Source organism: Sycon ciliatum, chromosome 1 (assembly GCF_964019385.1).
Source record: "Sycon ciliatum chromosome 1, ocSycCili1.1, whole genome shotgun sequence".
Lineage (NCBI taxonomy): Eukaryota > Metazoa > Porifera > Calcarea > Leucosolenida > Sycettidae > Sycon > Sycon ciliatum.
In genome coordinates this window covers 74,731,059-74,748,095 of record NC_088643.1, presented here as the reverse complement: position 1 = coordinate 74,748,095, position 17,037 = coordinate 74,731,059, and the positions used below count along the sequence as shown (strand labels likewise).

General features: G+C 50.6%; 2 protein-coding genes, 12 non-coding genes and 1 pseudogene across 14 annotated transcripts; 11 read left to right on the top strand and 4 right to left on the bottom strand.

Annotated features, from left to right (window-relative positions):
* Window positions 1–311: 311 nt before the first annotated feature.
* Window positions 312–12,242, top strand: LOC135807242 (fibroin heavy chain-like). The gene is made up of 11 exons (XM_065321230.1): window positions 312–382; window positions 4,220–4,327; window positions 5,017–5,127; window positions 5,824–5,961; window positions 6,651–6,806; window positions 7,496–7,675; window positions 8,365–8,517; window positions 9,207–9,320; window positions 10,469–10,588; window positions 11,268–11,399; window positions 12,104–12,242. The coding sequence occupies exons 1-11, from the start codon at window positions 312–314 to the stop codon at window positions 12,240–12,242; spliced, it is 1,422 nt and encodes a 473-aa protein (XP_065177302.1).
* On the top strand, window positions 3,888–4,006 carry LOC135807613 (5S ribosomal RNA). Its single transcript, XR_010551886.1, has one exon. It is a non-coding gene; the product is annotated as a 5S ribosomal RNA (ribosomal RNA).
* On the top strand, window positions 4,690–4,808 carry LOC135807612 (5S ribosomal RNA). Its single transcript, XR_010551885.1, has one exon. It is a non-coding gene; the product is annotated as a 5S ribosomal RNA (ribosomal RNA).
* LOC135807651 (5S ribosomal RNA) lies at window positions 5,496–5,614 on the top strand. Its single transcript, XR_010551923.1, has one exon. It is a non-coding gene; the product is annotated as a 5S ribosomal RNA (ribosomal RNA).
* LOC135807694 (5S ribosomal RNA) lies at window positions 6,324–6,442 on the top strand. The gene has a single exon (XR_010551964.1). It is a non-coding gene; the product is annotated as a 5S ribosomal RNA (ribosomal RNA).
* LOC135807611 (5S ribosomal RNA) lies at window positions 7,169–7,287 on the top strand. The gene has a single exon (XR_010551884.1). It is a non-coding gene; the product is annotated as a 5S ribosomal RNA (ribosomal RNA).
* Window positions 8,038–8,156, top strand: LOC135807743 (5S ribosomal RNA). Its single transcript, XR_010552010.1, has one exon. It is a non-coding gene; the product is annotated as a 5S ribosomal RNA (ribosomal RNA).
* Window positions 8,880–8,998, top strand: LOC135807610 (5S ribosomal RNA). Its single transcript, XR_010551883.1, has one exon. It is a non-coding gene; the product is annotated as a 5S ribosomal RNA (ribosomal RNA).
* Window positions 9,682–9,800, top strand: LOC135807609 (5S ribosomal RNA). Its single transcript, XR_010551882.1, has one exon. It is a non-coding gene; the product is annotated as a 5S ribosomal RNA (ribosomal RNA).
* Window positions 10,951–11,069, top strand: LOC135807678 (5S ribosomal RNA). Its single transcript, XR_010551948.1, has one exon. It is a non-coding gene; the product is annotated as a 5S ribosomal RNA (ribosomal RNA).
* LOC135807608 (5S ribosomal RNA) lies at window positions 11,762–11,880 on the top strand. The gene has a single exon (XR_010551881.1). It is a non-coding gene; the product is annotated as a 5S ribosomal RNA (ribosomal RNA).
* Window positions 12,243–14,036: 1,794 nt separating the features above from the next.
* LOC135807226 (alanine and glycine-rich protein-like) lies at window positions 14,037–16,420 on the bottom strand. The gene is made up of 4 exons (XM_065321228.1): window positions 16,386–16,420; window positions 15,888–16,022; window positions 14,872–15,003; window positions 14,037–14,178 (listed from the first exon to the last, which is right to left on the bottom strand). Exons 1-4 carry the CDS (start codon window positions 16,418–16,420, stop codon window positions 14,037–14,039), a joined length of 444 nt encoding a protein of 147 aa, XP_065177300.1.
* Window positions 14,386–14,510, bottom strand: LOC135807753 (5S ribosomal RNA; annotated as a pseudogene).
* Window positions 15,408–15,526, bottom strand: LOC135807607 (5S ribosomal RNA). The gene has a single exon (XR_010551880.1). It is a non-coding gene; the product is annotated as a 5S ribosomal RNA (ribosomal RNA).
* Window positions 16,220–16,338, bottom strand: LOC135807677 (5S ribosomal RNA). The gene has a single exon (XR_010551947.1). It is a non-coding gene; the product is annotated as a 5S ribosomal RNA (ribosomal RNA).
* Window positions 16,421–17,037: the final 617 nt, after the last annotated feature.

The following is a 17,037-nucleotide window of genomic DNA, read 5'->3' as shown; positions in this document are numbered from 1 at the left end:
TCATCATGATTGTCATCTGTCGCGCGTGTAGCTCTGTCGGCGGCAATGATTATGTCTCCATTCTCAACATCACTCTAAACAAGTAACTTAGTTAGGACTTGCATGCTAGCGTGTCAATAAAATTACTTGCCCATGACAAGTTGATGAGCTACTTTTCTTTTGTTGATTTGGCTTTCCATAGAAGGCAGCTCAGGTCACTTCTCTGCATCACATGGCCACAGAAGATTAGTAATTATTTGGCTTGTATGCCCGATGTGGAGTGGAGCCAGTGTCGGACTTGATCCGAAGTGCACGCTGGAGTCTATTAGGGCATGGGTAAGGAGTCTAAGGACACGCCAGCACGATTGAGCATGGAGCAATACTTTCAGGCACCCGAGGGGAGGTACCGTGGGAGGCCGATGGTGACACTACCAATAAAGCTCCACACCGATCTGTCCCAGTCGAACAATGGGCACCTGCGGAGTTTTGAGGACTTGCGCCGTCTGGAGCGGATTGCTGTGGACCGTCCAGCATGGAGCGCGCTAGTGAAGAGTGTTTGTGCACACCCTCGTCACAAGTAGAAACAGATATGGCACCCTTATAAACTCAAAACAACCACTCTATAAAAATATTACTATTTGAATCTTGAAGTTGGTTGCTCCAACGAGGAGCACACGCTTCTTGCCGAACTTGACACTTGACTGACTCACGACTGCCATCCGGAGCACACCAGGAGCACGTCGCACCTTCCGCTCGGCAAACCTGAAAGAAAGCACCACTCCCTGCTCAATACACAGTGTTTCGGGGAATTCACCCCTCATCAGTTGAGCTTGAGTAGGCTGAGGAAGATTGTGCCTGAAAAGCACCACTTATATACTGCTCTCCAGGCCAAACCATCACCAGGGATACAAACTTACAGAGACGCTTTGTTTCCAGCGCGACAAACACCTCGTGAAGCCCCAGGTAGCAGCGTGAGTCAGAGTCGCTCATGGAGTTGTGCTAAACAGACGTTGAGAGCCAGTATAGCTATTCACAACGCTGTCACCTCCAACAACAACTAGTCGCACGTCCGCGTGAGGGACAACAATACGAACTTAGAAGTTGCGACTTCGGCGGTAATGTCATGAAGTTGGTTGCTCCAACGAGGAGCACACGCTTCTTGCCGAACTTGACACTTGACTGACTCACGACTGCCATCCGGAGCACACCAGGAGCACGTCGCACCTTCCGCTCGGCAAACCTGAAAGAAAGCACCACTCCCTGCTCAATACACAGTGTTTCGGGGAATTCACCCCTCATCAGTTGAGCTTGAGTAGGCTGAGGAAGATTGTGCCTGAAAAGCACCACTTATATACTGCTCTCCAGGCCAAACCATCACCAGGGATACAAACTTACAGAGACGCTTTGTTTCCAGCGCGACAAACACCTCGTGAATATTATGATTTGAAGCGGGAGATTTCGAGGATTTGGTCCCTCAACCAGGTTGACGTGGTCCCTGTGGTTGTCGGTGCCCTGGGAGGCTTGGTGGGGGAGACTCCTCAATGCCTTCGGACTGTGCAGGGAGGAGACCTGGCTATTGTGCAACAGGAGGCTATACAAGGTTCGATTAAAATACTGAGAACTATCCTTAACATGTAGATGCACCTCTGCTGCGTTTGCATGTTCAATAGCTAAGAGACTTGAATAACGACTGATAAAGACTGATATTTCCTTTGTTACTACTCCCTTCATTGGTTGATGTATTTTGCCTGTCGCTGCAAATTCTTTATTATTGTTTTGATGTTGGAGTTCGGATTGAGTTTCTTTCCTTTCTTCCTCTTCCTTCAACTAGTTCTTGTCCCTTTGGTTTTTAGGTTTTATTTATTTATTTTTGTTTTTGTTTTTTCACTTTCTTTTTTGCTGTCCCACCCATGGAAATATTTCCCGGTGGGTCTGGCTTATCGCCTTCGAAAGAAGTGAATAAAGGAGAAATAATACGAAGTAGTGGTTGCGACTTCGGCGATAATTTGTAAGAAAGGGTTTGCTCCCCACACCGGAGCTCGCGCTATTCTGCCGACTTTACTTGACACTTGACTGACTCACGACTGCCATCCAGAGCACACGAGAAGTCCATCGAACCTTCGACTCGGCAAACCTGCAAGAAAGCACCACTCCCTGCTCAGGTTCGATGGACTTCTCGTGTGCTCTGGATGGCAGTCGTGAGTCAGTCAAGTGTCAAGTAAAGTCGGCGGAATAGCGCGAGCTCCGGTGTGGGGAGCAAACCCTTTCTTACAAATTATCGCCGAAGTCGCAACCACTACTTCGTACTGTTGTGCCCAGCGCGGGCTTGCGACTAGTTGGTTTGGAGGTGACAGCGTTGCGAATGACCGAGGGTCCTCGACGTCTGTCTCACCGTCCAGGAGCGACACTGACTCACGCTGCTATCTCGGGTGTTCACGAGGTGTTTGTCGCGCTGGAAACGGAGCGTCTCTGTAAGTCTGTGTCCCTGGTGATGTTTGTGCCTGGAGAGCACTATAATTATAAGTGGTGCTCTTCAGGCACAATCTTCCTCAGCCTACTCAAGCTCAACTGATGAGGGGTGAATTCCCCGAAACACTGTGTATTGAGCAGGGAGTGGTGCTTTCTTGCAGGTTTGCCGAGTCGAAGGTTCGATGGACTTCTCGTGTGCTCTGGATGGCAGTCGTGAGTCAGTCAAGTGTCAAGTAAAGTCGGCGGAATAGCGCGAGCTCCGGTGTGGGGAGCAAACCCTTTCTTAATAATAATAATAATAATAATAATAATAATAATAATGAGTATGACATTGTGCAAGAGTGCTCTTCACACTCACATCGTAATCCGAAGAGGCGACTTATTACATCATGTCATGGATCGAGGTACATTGTATACCGGTAAGCTGATGTCATGCACACGATCCAGGTGTACAAGGACTCAGTATAAAAGTTCATTTCTGCAACGCTGAATCAACCATCGTATGCAATCTTCTTCTACGCTTCATATCACGCCAGAGACGCATCCAATTCCCGTGGTGTTCCATTTATGATGCGCACATGCTAATTTCAAGGATCGGCGACACCTTGAGTGAAACGAACAGTTTCACGGACCCCAGCGCAAGAAGCGGACACAAGAAGGCGGGCCAGATAAGGGTGATTTCGAACAACATGGAGCGCTACGTATCGTCTTGCTGGGGGAGATTTCGCTTCTTGGACAGCCTTGCCTTCCTGAGCGCATCACTGGAGACTTTTTTCTTTTCTTTTCTTCTCTTTTCTTCTCACTTTTCATAAGCTTTTTCTTCTTGCGAGTTCTCTCTAGAGCTCTACTACGTGTACTAGTTGTTAGTCTAGCTGTGTCTGGCGTGCGTGGGTGTGTGGTTCGCGGGTCGTGTGGGCCAGGTAGTAGTTTTTGTTTTGTTTGTTTTGAGCTTTGCCCCTCTCTGTGATGCGTCCAGCCATTGCGTTGCTGCTGGTGGTGGTGGTGGTGTTGGTGGTGGAAAGGGCCGAACCGTTTTTCATCATGCTCTGACACACTCACTGACTACACTTTTGTAAGCAACTAGCCAGTTTGACCCTGGTGGGGTGAGTGGTTGCATGGGTTGGTCCTGCATGCATGTCTGGTCACGAGGACATGATGTGCTGGTGTTTTGGGCAGGCTTTGTACAGTCCCCCGAGTCCCCTCCCCACTGGGCATCCCATGCAGAAGCTTCAAGTAGGGGAGAAAGTATGGCCATCAGCCATGATCATGGGGAATGATCATTGTATTTTCATTCTGCACTGACTAGAATCAAGTTGTTTGAAACCGGGTGAGAAGCTTGTCACTATCGGATAGCGGCCATGGACAAGGTCAAGGATCAGGGAGTGAACATGCAGTGACGACGAATCTTGTATAAGAGGAGTCGTCGACTCGAGAAGTATGTCTACGGCCATACCACGTTGAAAATACCGGTTCTCGTCCGATCACCGAAGTCAAGCAACGTCGGGCGAGGTTAGTACTTGGATGGGTGACCGCCTGGGAATACCTCGTGCTGTAGACTTTTTTTCTTTCCTTTCCTTTTCTTTTCTTCTCAGTTTTCATAAGCTTTTTCTTCTTGCCAGTTCTCTCTACTCTAGAGCTCTACTGCGTGTACTAGTTGTTAGTCTAGCTGTGTCTGGCGTGCGTGGGTGTGTGGTTCGCGGGTCGTGTGAGCCAGGTTGCAGTTTTTGTTTTGTTTGTTTTGAGCTTTGTCCCCTCTCTGTGATGCGTCCAGCTATTGTGTTGCTGCTGCGGCTGCTGCCGGTGGTGGTGCTGGTGCTGGTGGTGGAAAGGGTCGAACCGTTTTTCATCATGCTCTGACACACTCACTGACTACACTTTTGTAAGCAACTAGCCAGTTTGACCTTGGTGGGGTGAGTGGTTGCATGGGTTGGTCCTGCATGCATGTCTGGTCACGAGGGCATGATGTGCAGGTGCTTTGGGCAGGCTTTGTCCCCGAGTCCCCTCCCCACTGGGCATCCCATGCAGAAGCTTCAAATAGGGGAGAAAGTATGGCCATCAGCCATGATCATGGGGAATAATCATTGCATTTTCATCCTGCACTGACTAGAATCCAGTTGTTTGAAACCGGGTGAGAAGCTTGTCACTATCGAATAGCGGCCATGGACAAGGTCAAGGATCAGGGAGTGAACATGCAGTGACGACGAATCCTGTATAAGAGGAGTCGTCGACTTTGAGAAGGATGTCTACGGCCATACCACGTTGAAAATACCGGTTCTCGTCCGATCACCGAAGTCAAGCAACGTCGGGCGAGGTTAGTACTTGGATGGGTGACCGCCTGGGAATACCTCGTGCTGTAGACTTTTTTTCTTTTCTTTTCTTCTCTTTTCTTCTCACTTTTCATAAGCTTTTTCTTCTTGCGAGTTCTCTCTAGAGCTCTACTACGTGTACTAGTTGTTAGTCTAGCTGTGTCTGGCGTGCGTGGGTGTGTGGTTCGCGGGTCGTGTGGGCCAGGTTGCAGTTTTTCTTTTGTTTGTTTTGAGCTTTGTCCCCTCTCTGTGATGCGTCCAGCTATTGTGTTGCTGCTGCTGCGGCTGCTGCCGGTGGTGGTGCTGGTGCTGGTGGTGGAAAGGGCCGAACCGTTTTGCATCATGCTCTGACACACTCACTGACTACACTTTTGTAAGCAACTGGGCAGTTTCACCTTGGGGGGGGGGGGGGTGAGTGGTTGCATGGGTTGGTCCTGCATGCATGTCTGGTCACGAGGGCATGATGTGCAGGTGCTTTGGGCAGGCTTTGTCCCCGAGTCCCCTCCCCACTGGGCATCCCATGCAGAAGCTTCAAGTAGGGGAGAAAGTATGGCCATCAGCCATGATCATGGGGAATGATCATTGCATTTTCATGCTGCACTGACTAGAATCCAGTTGTTTGAAACCGGGTGAGAAGCTTGTCACTATCGGATAGCGGCCATGGACAACGTCAAGGACCAGGGAGTGAATATGCCGTGACGACGAATCTTGTATAAGAGGAGTCGTCGACTCGAGAAGGATGTCTACAGCCATACCACGTTGAAAATACCGGTTCTCGTCCGATCACCGAAGTCAAGCAACGTCGGGCGAGGTTAGTACTTGGATGGGTGACCGCCTGGGAATACCTCGTGCTGTAGACTTTTTTTTCTTTTCTTTTCTTCTCTTTTCTTCTCACTTTTCATAAGCTTTTTCTTCTTGCGAGTTCTCTCTAGAGCTCTACTACGTGTACTAGTTGTTAGTCTAGCTGTGTCCGGCGAGCGTGGGTATGTGGTTCGCGGGTGGTGTGGGCCAGGTTGCAGTTTTTCTTTTGTTTGTTTTGAGCTTTGTCCCCTCTCTGTGATGCGTCCAGCTATTGTGTTGCTGCTGCTGCTGCTGCTGCTGCTGCTGCTGCTGCTGCGGCTGCTGCCGGTGGTGGTGCTGGTGCTGGTGGTGGAAAGGGTCGAACCGTTTTTCATCATGCTCTGACACACTCACTGACTACACTTTTGTAAGCAACTAGCCAGTTTGACCCTTGTGGGGTGAGTGGTTGCATGGGTTGGTCCTGCATGCATGTCTGGTCACGAGGGCATGATGTGCAGGTGCTTTGGGCAGGCTTTGTCCCCGAGTCCCCTCCCCACTGGGCATCCCATGCAGAAGCTTCAAGTAGGGGAGAAAGTATGGCCATCAGCCATGATCATGGGGAATGATCAATGCATTTTCATCCTGCACTGACTAGAATCCAGTTGTTTGAAACCGGGTGAGAAGCTTGTCACTATCGGATAGCGGCCATGGACAAGGTCCAGGATCAGGGAGTGAACATGCAGTGACGACGAATCCTGTATAAGAGGAGTCGTCGACTTTGAGAAGGATGTCTACGGCCATATCACGTTGAAAATACCGGTTCTCGTCCGATCACCGAAGTCAAGCAACGTCGGGCGAGGTTAGTACTTGGATGGGTGACCGCCTGGGAATACCTCGTGCTGTAGACTTTTTTTCTTTTCTTTTCTTCTCTTTTCTTCTCAGTTTTCATAAGCTTTTTCTTCTTGCGAGTTCTCTCTAGAGCTCTACTACGTGTACTAGTTGTTAGTCTAGCTGTGTCTGGCGTGAGTGGGTGTGTGGTTCGCGGGTCGTGTGGGCCAGGTTGCATTTTTTCTTTTGTTTGTTTTGAGCTTTGTACCCTCTCTGTGACGCGTCCAGCTATTGTGTTGCTGCTGCTGCTGCTGCTGCTGCTGCTGCTGCGGCTGCTGCTGCGGCTGCTGCGGCTGCTGCCGGTGGTGGTGGTGCTGGTGCTGGTGGTGGAAAGGGCCGAACCGTTTTTCATCATGCTCTGACACACTCACTGACTACACTTTTGTAAGCAACTAGGCAGTTTGACCTTGGTGGGGTGAGTGGTTGCATGGGTTGGTCCTGCATACATGTCCGGTCACGAGGGCATGATGTGCAGGTGCTTTGGGCAGGCTTTGTCCCCGAGTCCCCTCCCCACTGGGCATCCCATGCAGAAGCTTCAAGTAGGGGAGAAAGTATGGCCATCAGCCATGATCATGGGGAATGATCATTGCATTTTCATCCTGCACTGACTAGAATCCAGTTGTTTGAAACCGGGTGAGAAGCTTGTCACTATCGGATAGCGGCCATGGACAAGGTCAAGGATCAGGGAGTGAACATGCAGTGACGACCAATCCTGTATAAGAGGAGTCGTCGACTTTGAGAAGGATGTCTACGGCCATACCACGTTGAAAATACCGGTTCTCGTCCGATCACCGAAGTCAAGCAACGTCGGGCGAGGTTAGTACTTGGATGGGTGACCGCCTGGGAATACCTCGTGCTGTAGACTTTTTTTCATTCCTTTTCTTCTCTTTTCTTGTCAGTTTTCATAAGCTTTTTCTTCTTGCGAGTTCTCTCTAGAGCTCTACTACGTGTACTAGTTGTTAGTCTAGCTGTGTCTGGCGTGAGTGGGTGTGTGGTCCGCGGGTCGTGTGGGCCAGGTTGCATTTTTTCTTTTGTTTGTTTTGAGCTTTGTACCCTCTCTGTGACGCGTCCAGCTATTGTGTTGCTGCTGCTGCTGCTGCTGCTGCTGCTGCTGCTGCTGCTGCTGCTGCTGCTGCTGCGGCTGCTGCTGCGGCTGCTGCGGCTGCTGCCGGTGGTGGTGGTGCTGGTGCTGGTGGTGGAAAGGGCCGAACCGTTTTTCATCATGCTCTGACACACTCACTGACTACACTTTTGTAAGCAACTAGGCAGTTTGACCTTGGTGGGGTGAGTGGTTGCATGGGTTGGTCCTGCATACATGTCCGGTCACGAGGGCATGATGTGCAGGTGCTTTGGGCAGGCTTTGTCCCCGAGTCCCCTCCCCACTGGGCATCCCATGCAGAAGCTTCAAGTAGGGGAGAAAGTATGGCCATCAGCCATGATCATGGGGAATGATCATTGCATTTTCATCCTGCACTGACTAGAATCCAGTTGTTTGAAACCGGGCTAGAAGCTTGTCACTATCGGATAGCGGCCATGGACAAGGTCAAGGATCAGGGAGTGAACATGCAGTGACGACGAATCTTGTATAAGAGGAGTCGTCGACTTTGAGAAGGATGTCTACGGCCATACCACGTTGAAAATACCGGTTCTCGTCCGATCACCGAAGTCAAGCAACGTCGGGCGAGGTTAGTACTTGGATGGGTGACCGCCTGGGAATACTTCGTGCTGTAGAATTTTTTTCATTCCTTTTCTTCTCTTTTCTTCTCAGTTTTCATAAGCTTTTTCTTCTTGCGAGTTCTCTCTAGAGCTCTACTACGTGTACTAGTTGTTAGTCTAGCTGTGTCTGGCGTGAGTCGGTGTGTGGTTCGCGGGTCGTGTGGGCCAGGTTGCAGTTTTTCTTTTGTTTGTTTTGAGCTTTGTACCCTCTCTGTGATGCGTCCAGCTATTGTGTTGCTGCTGCTGCTGCTGCTGCTGGTGCTGCTGCTGCTGCTGCTGCTGCTGCGGCTGCTGCCGGTGGTGGTGGTGCTGGTGCTGGTGGTGGAAAGGGCCGAACCGTTTTTCATCATGCTCTGACACACTCACTGACTACACTTTTGTAAGCAACTAGGCAGTTTGACCTTGGTGGGGTGAGTGGTTGCATGGGTTGGTCCTGCATGCATGTCTGGTTACGAGGGCATGATGTGCAGGTGCTTTGGGCAGGCTTTGTCCCCGAGTCCCCTCCCCACTGGGCATCCCATGCAGAAGCTTCAAGTAGGGGAGAAAGTATGGCCATCAGCCATGATCATGGGGAATGATCATTGCATTTTGATCCTGCACTGACTAGAATCCAGTTGTTTGAAACCGGGTGAGAAGCTTGTCACTATCGGATAGCGGCCATGGACAAGGTCAAGGATCAGGGAGTGAACATGCAGTGACGACGAATCTTGTATAAGAGGAGTCGTCGACTTTGAGAAGGATGTCTACGGCCATACCACGTTGAAAATACCGGTTCTCGTCCGATCACCGAAGTCAAGCAACGTCGGGCGAGGTTAGTACTTGGATGGGTGACCGCCTGGGAATACCTCGTGCTGTAGACTTTTTTTCTTTCCTTTTCTTTTCTTTTCTTCTCAGTTTTCATAAGCTTTTTCTTCTTGCGAGTTCTCTCTAGAGCTCTACTACGTGTACTAGTTGTTAGTCTAGCTGTGTCTGGCGTGCGTGGGTGTGTGGTTCGCGGGTCGTGTGGGCGAGGTTGCAGTTTTTCTTTTGTTTGTTTTGAGCTTTGTCCCCTCTCTGTGATGCGTCCAGCTATTGTGTTGCTGCTGCTGCTGCGGCTGCTGCCGGTGGTGGTGCTGGTGCTGGTGGTGGAAAGGGCAGAACCGTTTTTCATCATGCTCTGACACACTCACTGACTACACTTTTGTAAGCAACTAGCCAGTTTGACCTTGGTGGGGTGAGTGGGTGCATGGGTTGGTCCTGCATGCATGTCTGGTCACGAGGGCATGATGTGCAGGTGCTTTGGGCAGGCTTTGTCCCCGAGTCCCCTCCCCACTGGGCATCCCATGCAGAAGCTTCAAGTAGGGGAGAAAGTATGGCCATCAGCCATGATCATGGGGAATGATCATTGCATTTTCATCCTGCACTGACTAGAATCCAGTTGTTTGAAACCGGGTGAGAAGCTTGTCACTATCGGATAGCGGCCATGGACAAGGTCAAGGATCAGGGAGTGAACATGCAGTGACGACGAATCTTGTATAAGAGGAGTCGTCGACTCGAGAAGGATGTCTACGGCCATACCACGTTGAAAATACCGGTTCTCGTCCGATCACCGAAGTCAAGCAACGTCGGGCGAGGTTAGTACTTGGATGGGTGACCGCCTGGGAATACCTCGTGCTGTAGACTTTTTTTTCTTTTCTTTTCTTCTCTTTTCTTCTCACTTTTCATAAGCTTTTTCTTCTTGCGAGTTCTCTCTAGAGGTCTACTACGTGTACTACATGATACAAGAGGGCGTCGGAACCGCACCGCCCCACTTTTTCGGCCGTTTTTTTTTTTTTTTTTTTTTTTTTTAGCACACTGCAACAAAGCCCGATGATCTCAGCGCAAACGTGGCAAATCCTTGTCCCCGATCGTGGTTTGTTGCAGAATCAAAAGTCCATGTACACTGAAATGGCACCAAATGCCTGGGAATGCTTGCAATTGGCTTCAATTTTTGAATTTTTTTCCCGGGGGAGGGTAATGTTTGTCCCCGATCGTAGCATCTTCTTGGTTTTTTGCAGAATCAAAAAGTCTTTCATTGTAGTTACCGGTAATTACCGTACACTGAAATGGCACCAAATGCCCGGAAATGCTTGCAATTGCCTTAAATTTTTGAAATTTTTTCCCGGGGGAGGACCCCCGGACCCCCTTCCATGGCCGCCCCACTTCCAAAGTCGTTCCGACGCGCCTGTACTAGTTGTTAGTCTAGTTGTGTCTGGCGTGCGTGGGTGTGTGGTTCGCGGGTCGTGTGGGCCAGGTTGCAGTTTTTCTTTTTGTTTGTTTTGAGCTTTGTCCCCTCTCTGTGATGCGTCCAGCTATTGTGTTGCTGCTGCTGCTGCTGCGGCTGCTGCCGGTGGTGGTGGTGCTGGTGCTGGTGGTGGAAAGGGCCGAACCGTTTTGCATCATGCTCTGACACACTCACTGACTACACTTTTGTAAGCAACTAGGCAGTTTGACCTTGTTGGGGTGAGTGGTTGCATGAGTTGGTCCTGCATGCATGTCTGGTCACGAGGGCATGATGTGCAGGTGCTTTGGGCAGGCTTTGTCCCCGAGTCCCCTCCCCACTGGGCATCCCAAGCAGAAGCTTCAAGTAGGGGAGAAAGTATGGCCATCAGCCATGATCATGGGGAATGATCAATGCATTTTCATCCTGCACTGACTAGAATCCAGTTGTTTGAAACCGAGTGAGAAGCTTGTCACTATCGGATAGCGGCCATGGACAAGGTCAAGGATCAGGGAGTGAACATGCAGTGACGACGAATCTTGTATAAGAGGAGTCGTCGACTTTGAGAAGGATGTCTACGGCCATACCACGTTGAAAATACCGGTTCTCGTCCGATCACCGAAGTCAAGCAACGTCGGGCGAGGTTAGTACTTGGATGGGTGACCGCCTGGGAATACCTCGTGTTGTAGACTTTTTTTCTTTTCTTTTCTTCTCAGTTTTCATAAGCTTTTTCTTCTTGCGAGTTCTCTCTAGAGCTCTACTACGTGTACTAGTTGTTAGTCTAGCTGTGTCTGGCATGCGTGGGTGTGTGGTTCGCGGGTCGTGTGGGCCAGGTTGCAGTTTTTCTTTTGTTTGTTTTGAGCTTTGTCCCCTCTCTGTGATGCGTCCAGCTATTGTGTTGCTGCTGCTGCTGCGGCTGCTGTCGGTGGTGGTGCTGGTGCTGGTGGTGGTGCTGGTGCTGGTGGTGGAAAGGGCCGAACCGTTTTTCATCATGCTCTGACACACTCACTGACTACACTTTTGTAAGCAACTAGGCAGTTTGGCCTTGGTGGGGTGAGTGGGTGCATGGGTTGGTCCTGCATGCATGTCTGGTCACGAGGGCATGATGTGCAGGTGCTTTGGGCAGGCTTTGTCCCCGAGTCCCCTCCCCACTGGGCATCCCATGCAGAAGCTTCAAATAGGGAAGAAAGTATGGCCATCAGCCATGATCATGGGGAATAATCATTGCATTTTCATCCTGCACTGACTAGAATCCAGTTGTTTGAAACCGGGTGAGAAGCTTGTCACTATCGAATAGCGGCCATGGACAAGGTCAAGGATCAGGGAGTGAACATGAAGTGACGACGAATCTTGTATAAGAGGAGTCGTCGACTTTGAGAAGGATGTCTACGGCCATACCACGTTGAAAATACCGGTTCTCGTCCGATCACCGAAGTCAAGCAACGTCGGGCGAGGTTAGTACTTGGATGGGTGACCGCCTGGGAATACCTCGTGCTGTAGACTTTTTTTCTTTTCTTTTCTTCTCTTTTCTTTTCTTCTCTTTTCTTCTCAGTTTTCATAAGCTTTTTCTTCTTGCGAGTTCTCTCTAGAGCTCTACTACGTGTACTAGTTGTTAGTCTAGCTGTGTCTGGCGTGCGTGGGTGTGTGGTTCGCGGGTCGTGTGGGCGAGGTTGCAGTTTTTCTTTTGTTTGTTTTGAACTTTGTCCCCTCTCTGTGATGCGTCCAGCTATTGTGTTGCTGCTGCTGCTGCTGCGGCTGCTGTTGGTGGTGGTGCTGGTGCTGGTGGTGGTGCTGGTGCTGGTGGTGGAAAGGGCCAAACCGTTTTTCATCATGCTCTGACACACTCACTGACTACACTTTTGTAAGCAACTAGGCAGTTTGACCTTGGTGGGGTGAGTGGGTGTATGGGTTGGTCCTGCATGCATGTCTGGTCACGAGAGCATGATGTGCAGGTGCTTTGGGCAGGCTTTGTCCCCGAGTCCCCTCCCCACTGGGCATGACTCGGGGACAAAGCCTGCCCAAAGCACCTGCACATCATGCCCTCGTGACCAGATATGCATGCAGGACCAACCCATGTTGTTGTTGTTGTTGATTTTTATTTTGCTTCGCAAGGCCAAACGGGCAATGGTGCCCAATTCTATGGAAGCGAATTTCAAAAGGGAGAGAGCTACGGGGAGAGAGGGAGAGAGAGAGAGAGAGAGAGAGAGAGAGAGAGAGAGAGAGAGAGAGAGAGAGTGAGATAGAGAGAGAGAGAGAGAGAGAGAGGGGGGGGGGAGGGAGATGATAAGCAATTTTGCAGCGTGAACAGAGCGATTTTGCAGTGTCAATAGAGCGATTTTGAAGCGTCAACAGAGGGAACACAAAGAGTTCATAAGCGCACAAGCACGCAGAGAAGAGTAAATGACGTGGTGTGTGGACGGGAAAAGTCAGACAGAGCATTCATTGCAAGGTGTAGGGGATGGAGGCAAGCTTAAATTGCTGGGCAGCCTTGATCTCCCTTATACTCCTTGGGAGAGCGTTCCAGGCCAAGGCTGCCTGAAAGGCCAGGCGAGATCTGCCGGCTTCTGACTGTGCCGAGGGGACAGTGAGGCCCCTGGAAACCTGGTGCCGGGTGGTGCTGCCAGCTGATGGTGAGAATAGGTCCTGGAGGACACTGCTGGCTTTCCCATTGACACAGCGCCACACCAGGACGAGCCGCTTCTGGGCGTAGCACTCGCGAACTCTGTACAGGGACATCCGTTCGAGCAGAGGCTGAGCCGAGGTGTGAGGCGGCAAACCGTATACCGCTCTCGCCGCTCGGTTCTGCAGGACCTGAAGGCGATCAAGCTGCGAAACCTTGAGGGAGGAAGAGAAGGCGTTAGACCCATATAGGAGGTCAGGCATGATGACTGACCTCACATACTGGATGCGACTACTGAGGCTCAGACATCTGCGGGACCGCCACAATACTCCAATCTTCTGCACAACTTTCTTCGCCATCGCGTCAACATGGGGGTCCCACTTCACAGCGGCGTCAAGGGTCACGCCGAGGTACCTTGCTGTTGGGCTCAGGGGAAGCTCTGTCTGGTTGCAGCGGACAGCGACATGCTGACCCGCATTGCGTTGTGGTACAATTGACAGGACCTGGCTCTTCTTGTCATTTAGAAGCAGATGTCGATGCTTGAGCCAGTCAGCGACGTTGGTGACGGCCCCTGACAGGCAGGCTGATGTGGCTAGCACTGATTTTCTGTGGCAGTGCACAGCAATGTCATCGGCAAATTGCAGAGATGGAGCAGGATGGGCTATGGCAGGGACATCACGGGTGTACATGCTAAACAGGATCGGTCCCAGGACCGATCCCTGAGGTACACCAGATGAGCACTTAGCAGCAACACTGTAGGTGGGGCCAATGCGCACTTGCTGGGTTCGATCGCTTAAGTAGCTGCAGAACCAGCGAAGGGAGGCATTGTCCAGGCCGAGATCGAATAGGTCCCGGACCAGTTGGCTGTGATTGACCTTGTCAAAGGCTTTTGACATGTCGATTAGGCAGACGCCTGTGGTCAACTTGTCGTCCCGGGACTTTAAGATGGCATCTGTTGCTACAACTAGGGTGTCCTCTGTGGAGTGCTCACGGCGGCCATGCAACCACTCACCCCACCAAGGTCAAACTGCCTAGTTGCTTACAAAAGTGTAGTCAGTGAGTGTGTCAGCGCATGATGAAAAACGGTTCGGCCCTTTCCACCACCAGCACCAGCACCAGCACCGGCAGCAGCCGCAGCCGCAGCAGCAGCAGCAGCAGCAGCAGCAGCAGCAACACAATAGCTGGACGCATCACAGAGAGGGGACAAAGCTCAAAACAAACAAAAGAAAACTGCAACCTGGCCCACACGACCCGCGAACCACACACCCACGCACGCCAGACACAGCTAGACTAACAACTAGTACACGTAGTAGAGCTCTAGAGAGAACTCGCAAGAAGAAAAAGCTTATGAAAACTGAGAAGAAAAGAGAAGAAAAGAAAAGAAAAAAAGTCTACAGCACGAGGTATTCCCAGGCGGTCACCCATCCAAGTACTACTACTAACCTCGCCCGACGTTGCTTGACTTCGGTGATCGGACGAGAACCGGTATTTTCAACGTGGTATGGCCGTAGACATCCTTCTCGAGTCGACGACTCCTCTTATACAAGATTCGTCGTCACTGCATGTTCACTCCCTGATCCTTGACCTTGTCCATGGCCGCTATCCGATAGTGACAAACTGCTCACCCGGTTTCAAACAACTGGATTCTAGTCAGTGCAGGATGAAAATGCAATGATCATTCCCCATGATCATGGCTGATGGCCATACTTTCTCCCCTACTTGAAGCTTCTGCATGGGATGCCCAGTGGGGAGGGGACTCGGGGACAAAGCCTGCCCAAAGCACCTGCACATCATGCCCTCGTGACCAGACATGCATGCAGGACCAACCCATGCAACCACTCACCCCACCAAGGTCAAACTGCCTAGTTGCTTACAAAAGTGTAGTCAGTGAGTGTGTCAGAGCATGATGAAAAACGGTTCGGCCCTTTCCACCACCAGCACCAGCACCACCACCGGCAGCAGCCGCAGCAGCGGCAGCAGCAGCAGCAGCAGCAGCAACACAATAGCTGGACGCATCACAGAGAGGGGACAAAGCTCAAAACAAACAAAAGAAAAACTGCAACCTGGCCCACACGACCCGCGAACCACACACCCACGCACGCCAGACACAGCTAGACTAAGGCTGTGTTTACATGAGAAATTTCAACCCGGGTCGAGTTCAGCCCGGGTTGAAAGTCTGTACGATAGACAAAAGAGGTGAGCGTTTACATGAAGTCAGTTGACCCGGGTCAAATACTGATATGCCGCCAAAAGTCCACTTCTACAGTCCTGTATAGTCACGTGAATCGGTTCGCGCGAAATTTGCATCTGCAGTGCCGTTCAAACCTGGCGCGAGATACGCACAGAAGTACGTTTGTACGATTTTCTTGACCCGGGTTGATTTCAAAGGAAAAGAAAAGGAAAGAAAAAAAGTCTACAGCACGAGGTATTCCCAGGCGGTCACCCATCCAAGTACTAACCTCGCCCGACGTTGCTTGACTTCGGTGATCGGACGAGAACCGGTATTTTCAACGTGGTATGGCCGTAGACATCCTTCTCGAGTCGACGACTCCTCTTATACAAGATTCGTCGTCACTTCATGTTCACTCCCTGATCCTTGACCTTGTCCATGGCCGCTATTCGATAGTGACAAGCTTCTCACCCGGTTTCAAACAACTGGATTCTAGTCAGTGCAGGATGAAAATGCAATGATTATTCCCCATGATCATGGCTGATGGACATACTTTCTCCCCTATTTGAAGCTTCTGCATGGGATGCCCAGTGGGGAGGGGACTCGGGGACAAAGCCTGCCCAAAGCACCTGCACATCATGCCCTCGTGACCAGACATGCATGCAGGACCAACCCATGCACCCACTCACCCCACCAAGGTCAAACTGCCTAGTTGCTTACAAAAGTGTAGTCAGTGAGTGTGTCAGAGCATGATGAAAAACGGTTCGGCCCTTTCCACCACCAGCACCAGCACCACCACCAGCACCAGCACCACCACCGACAGCAGCCGCAGCAGCAGCAGCAGCAACACAATAGCTGGACGCATCACAGAGAGGGGACAAAGCTCAAAACAAACAAAAGAAAACTGCAACCTGGCCCACACGACCCGCGAACCACACACCCACGCATGCCAGACACAGCTAGACTAACAACTAGTACACGTAGTAGAGCTCTAGAGAGAACTCGCAAGAAGAAAAAGCTTATGAAAACTGAGAAGAAAAGAAAAGAAAAAAAGTCTACAACACGAGGTATTCCCAGGCGGTCACCCATCCAAGTACTAACCTCGCCCGACGTTGCTTGACTTCGGTGATCGGACGAGAACCGGTATTTTCAACGTGGTATGGCCGTAGACATCCTTCTCAAAGTCGACGACTCCTCTTATACAAGATTCGTCGTCACTGCATGTTCACTCCCTGATCCTTGACCTTGTCCATGGCCGCTATCCGATAGTGACAAGCTTCTCACCCGGTTTCAAACAACTGGATTCTAGTCAGTGCAGGATGAAAATGCATTGATCATTCCCTATGATCATGGCTGATGGCCATACTTTCTCCCCTACTTGAAGCTTCTGCATGGGATGCCCAGTGGGGAGGGGACTCGGGGATAGGCACCGGCGGATAATGCTAGCATAATAACTAGCATAATGACCCATGTGGGGAAGACCGGCACTGCCCTAGCATAAAGCCTCCAAATGTGACCTTGTCTAGCACAATCGATGTGTGAAACTAGCACTACGTCCAGATGAAAGTGTATGCTGGATGCCACCGTTGCCAGAAGCGTGTTTGGCACTGTTTGCTGCGTTTACGGAGTTGTTCAAACTGCACTGACTTGTACTTGGAGCTAAATATAGCATTGTGAACACTTTTTGCAAATTTGATTTCCAAATTTGCAATGCTTGTCTTGAAGTTCAATGTCAATGATACGGCGAGTCTTTTCCAAGTAAGAACGGTAGTTTGCAATTATTCCCGTAGCTATGCAGAAGACGTTACTTCAGTAACGTCTGGCGCTAGCCAGGGTCCACACAGCTTTAATTTGATGTTTGTTTGTTTGT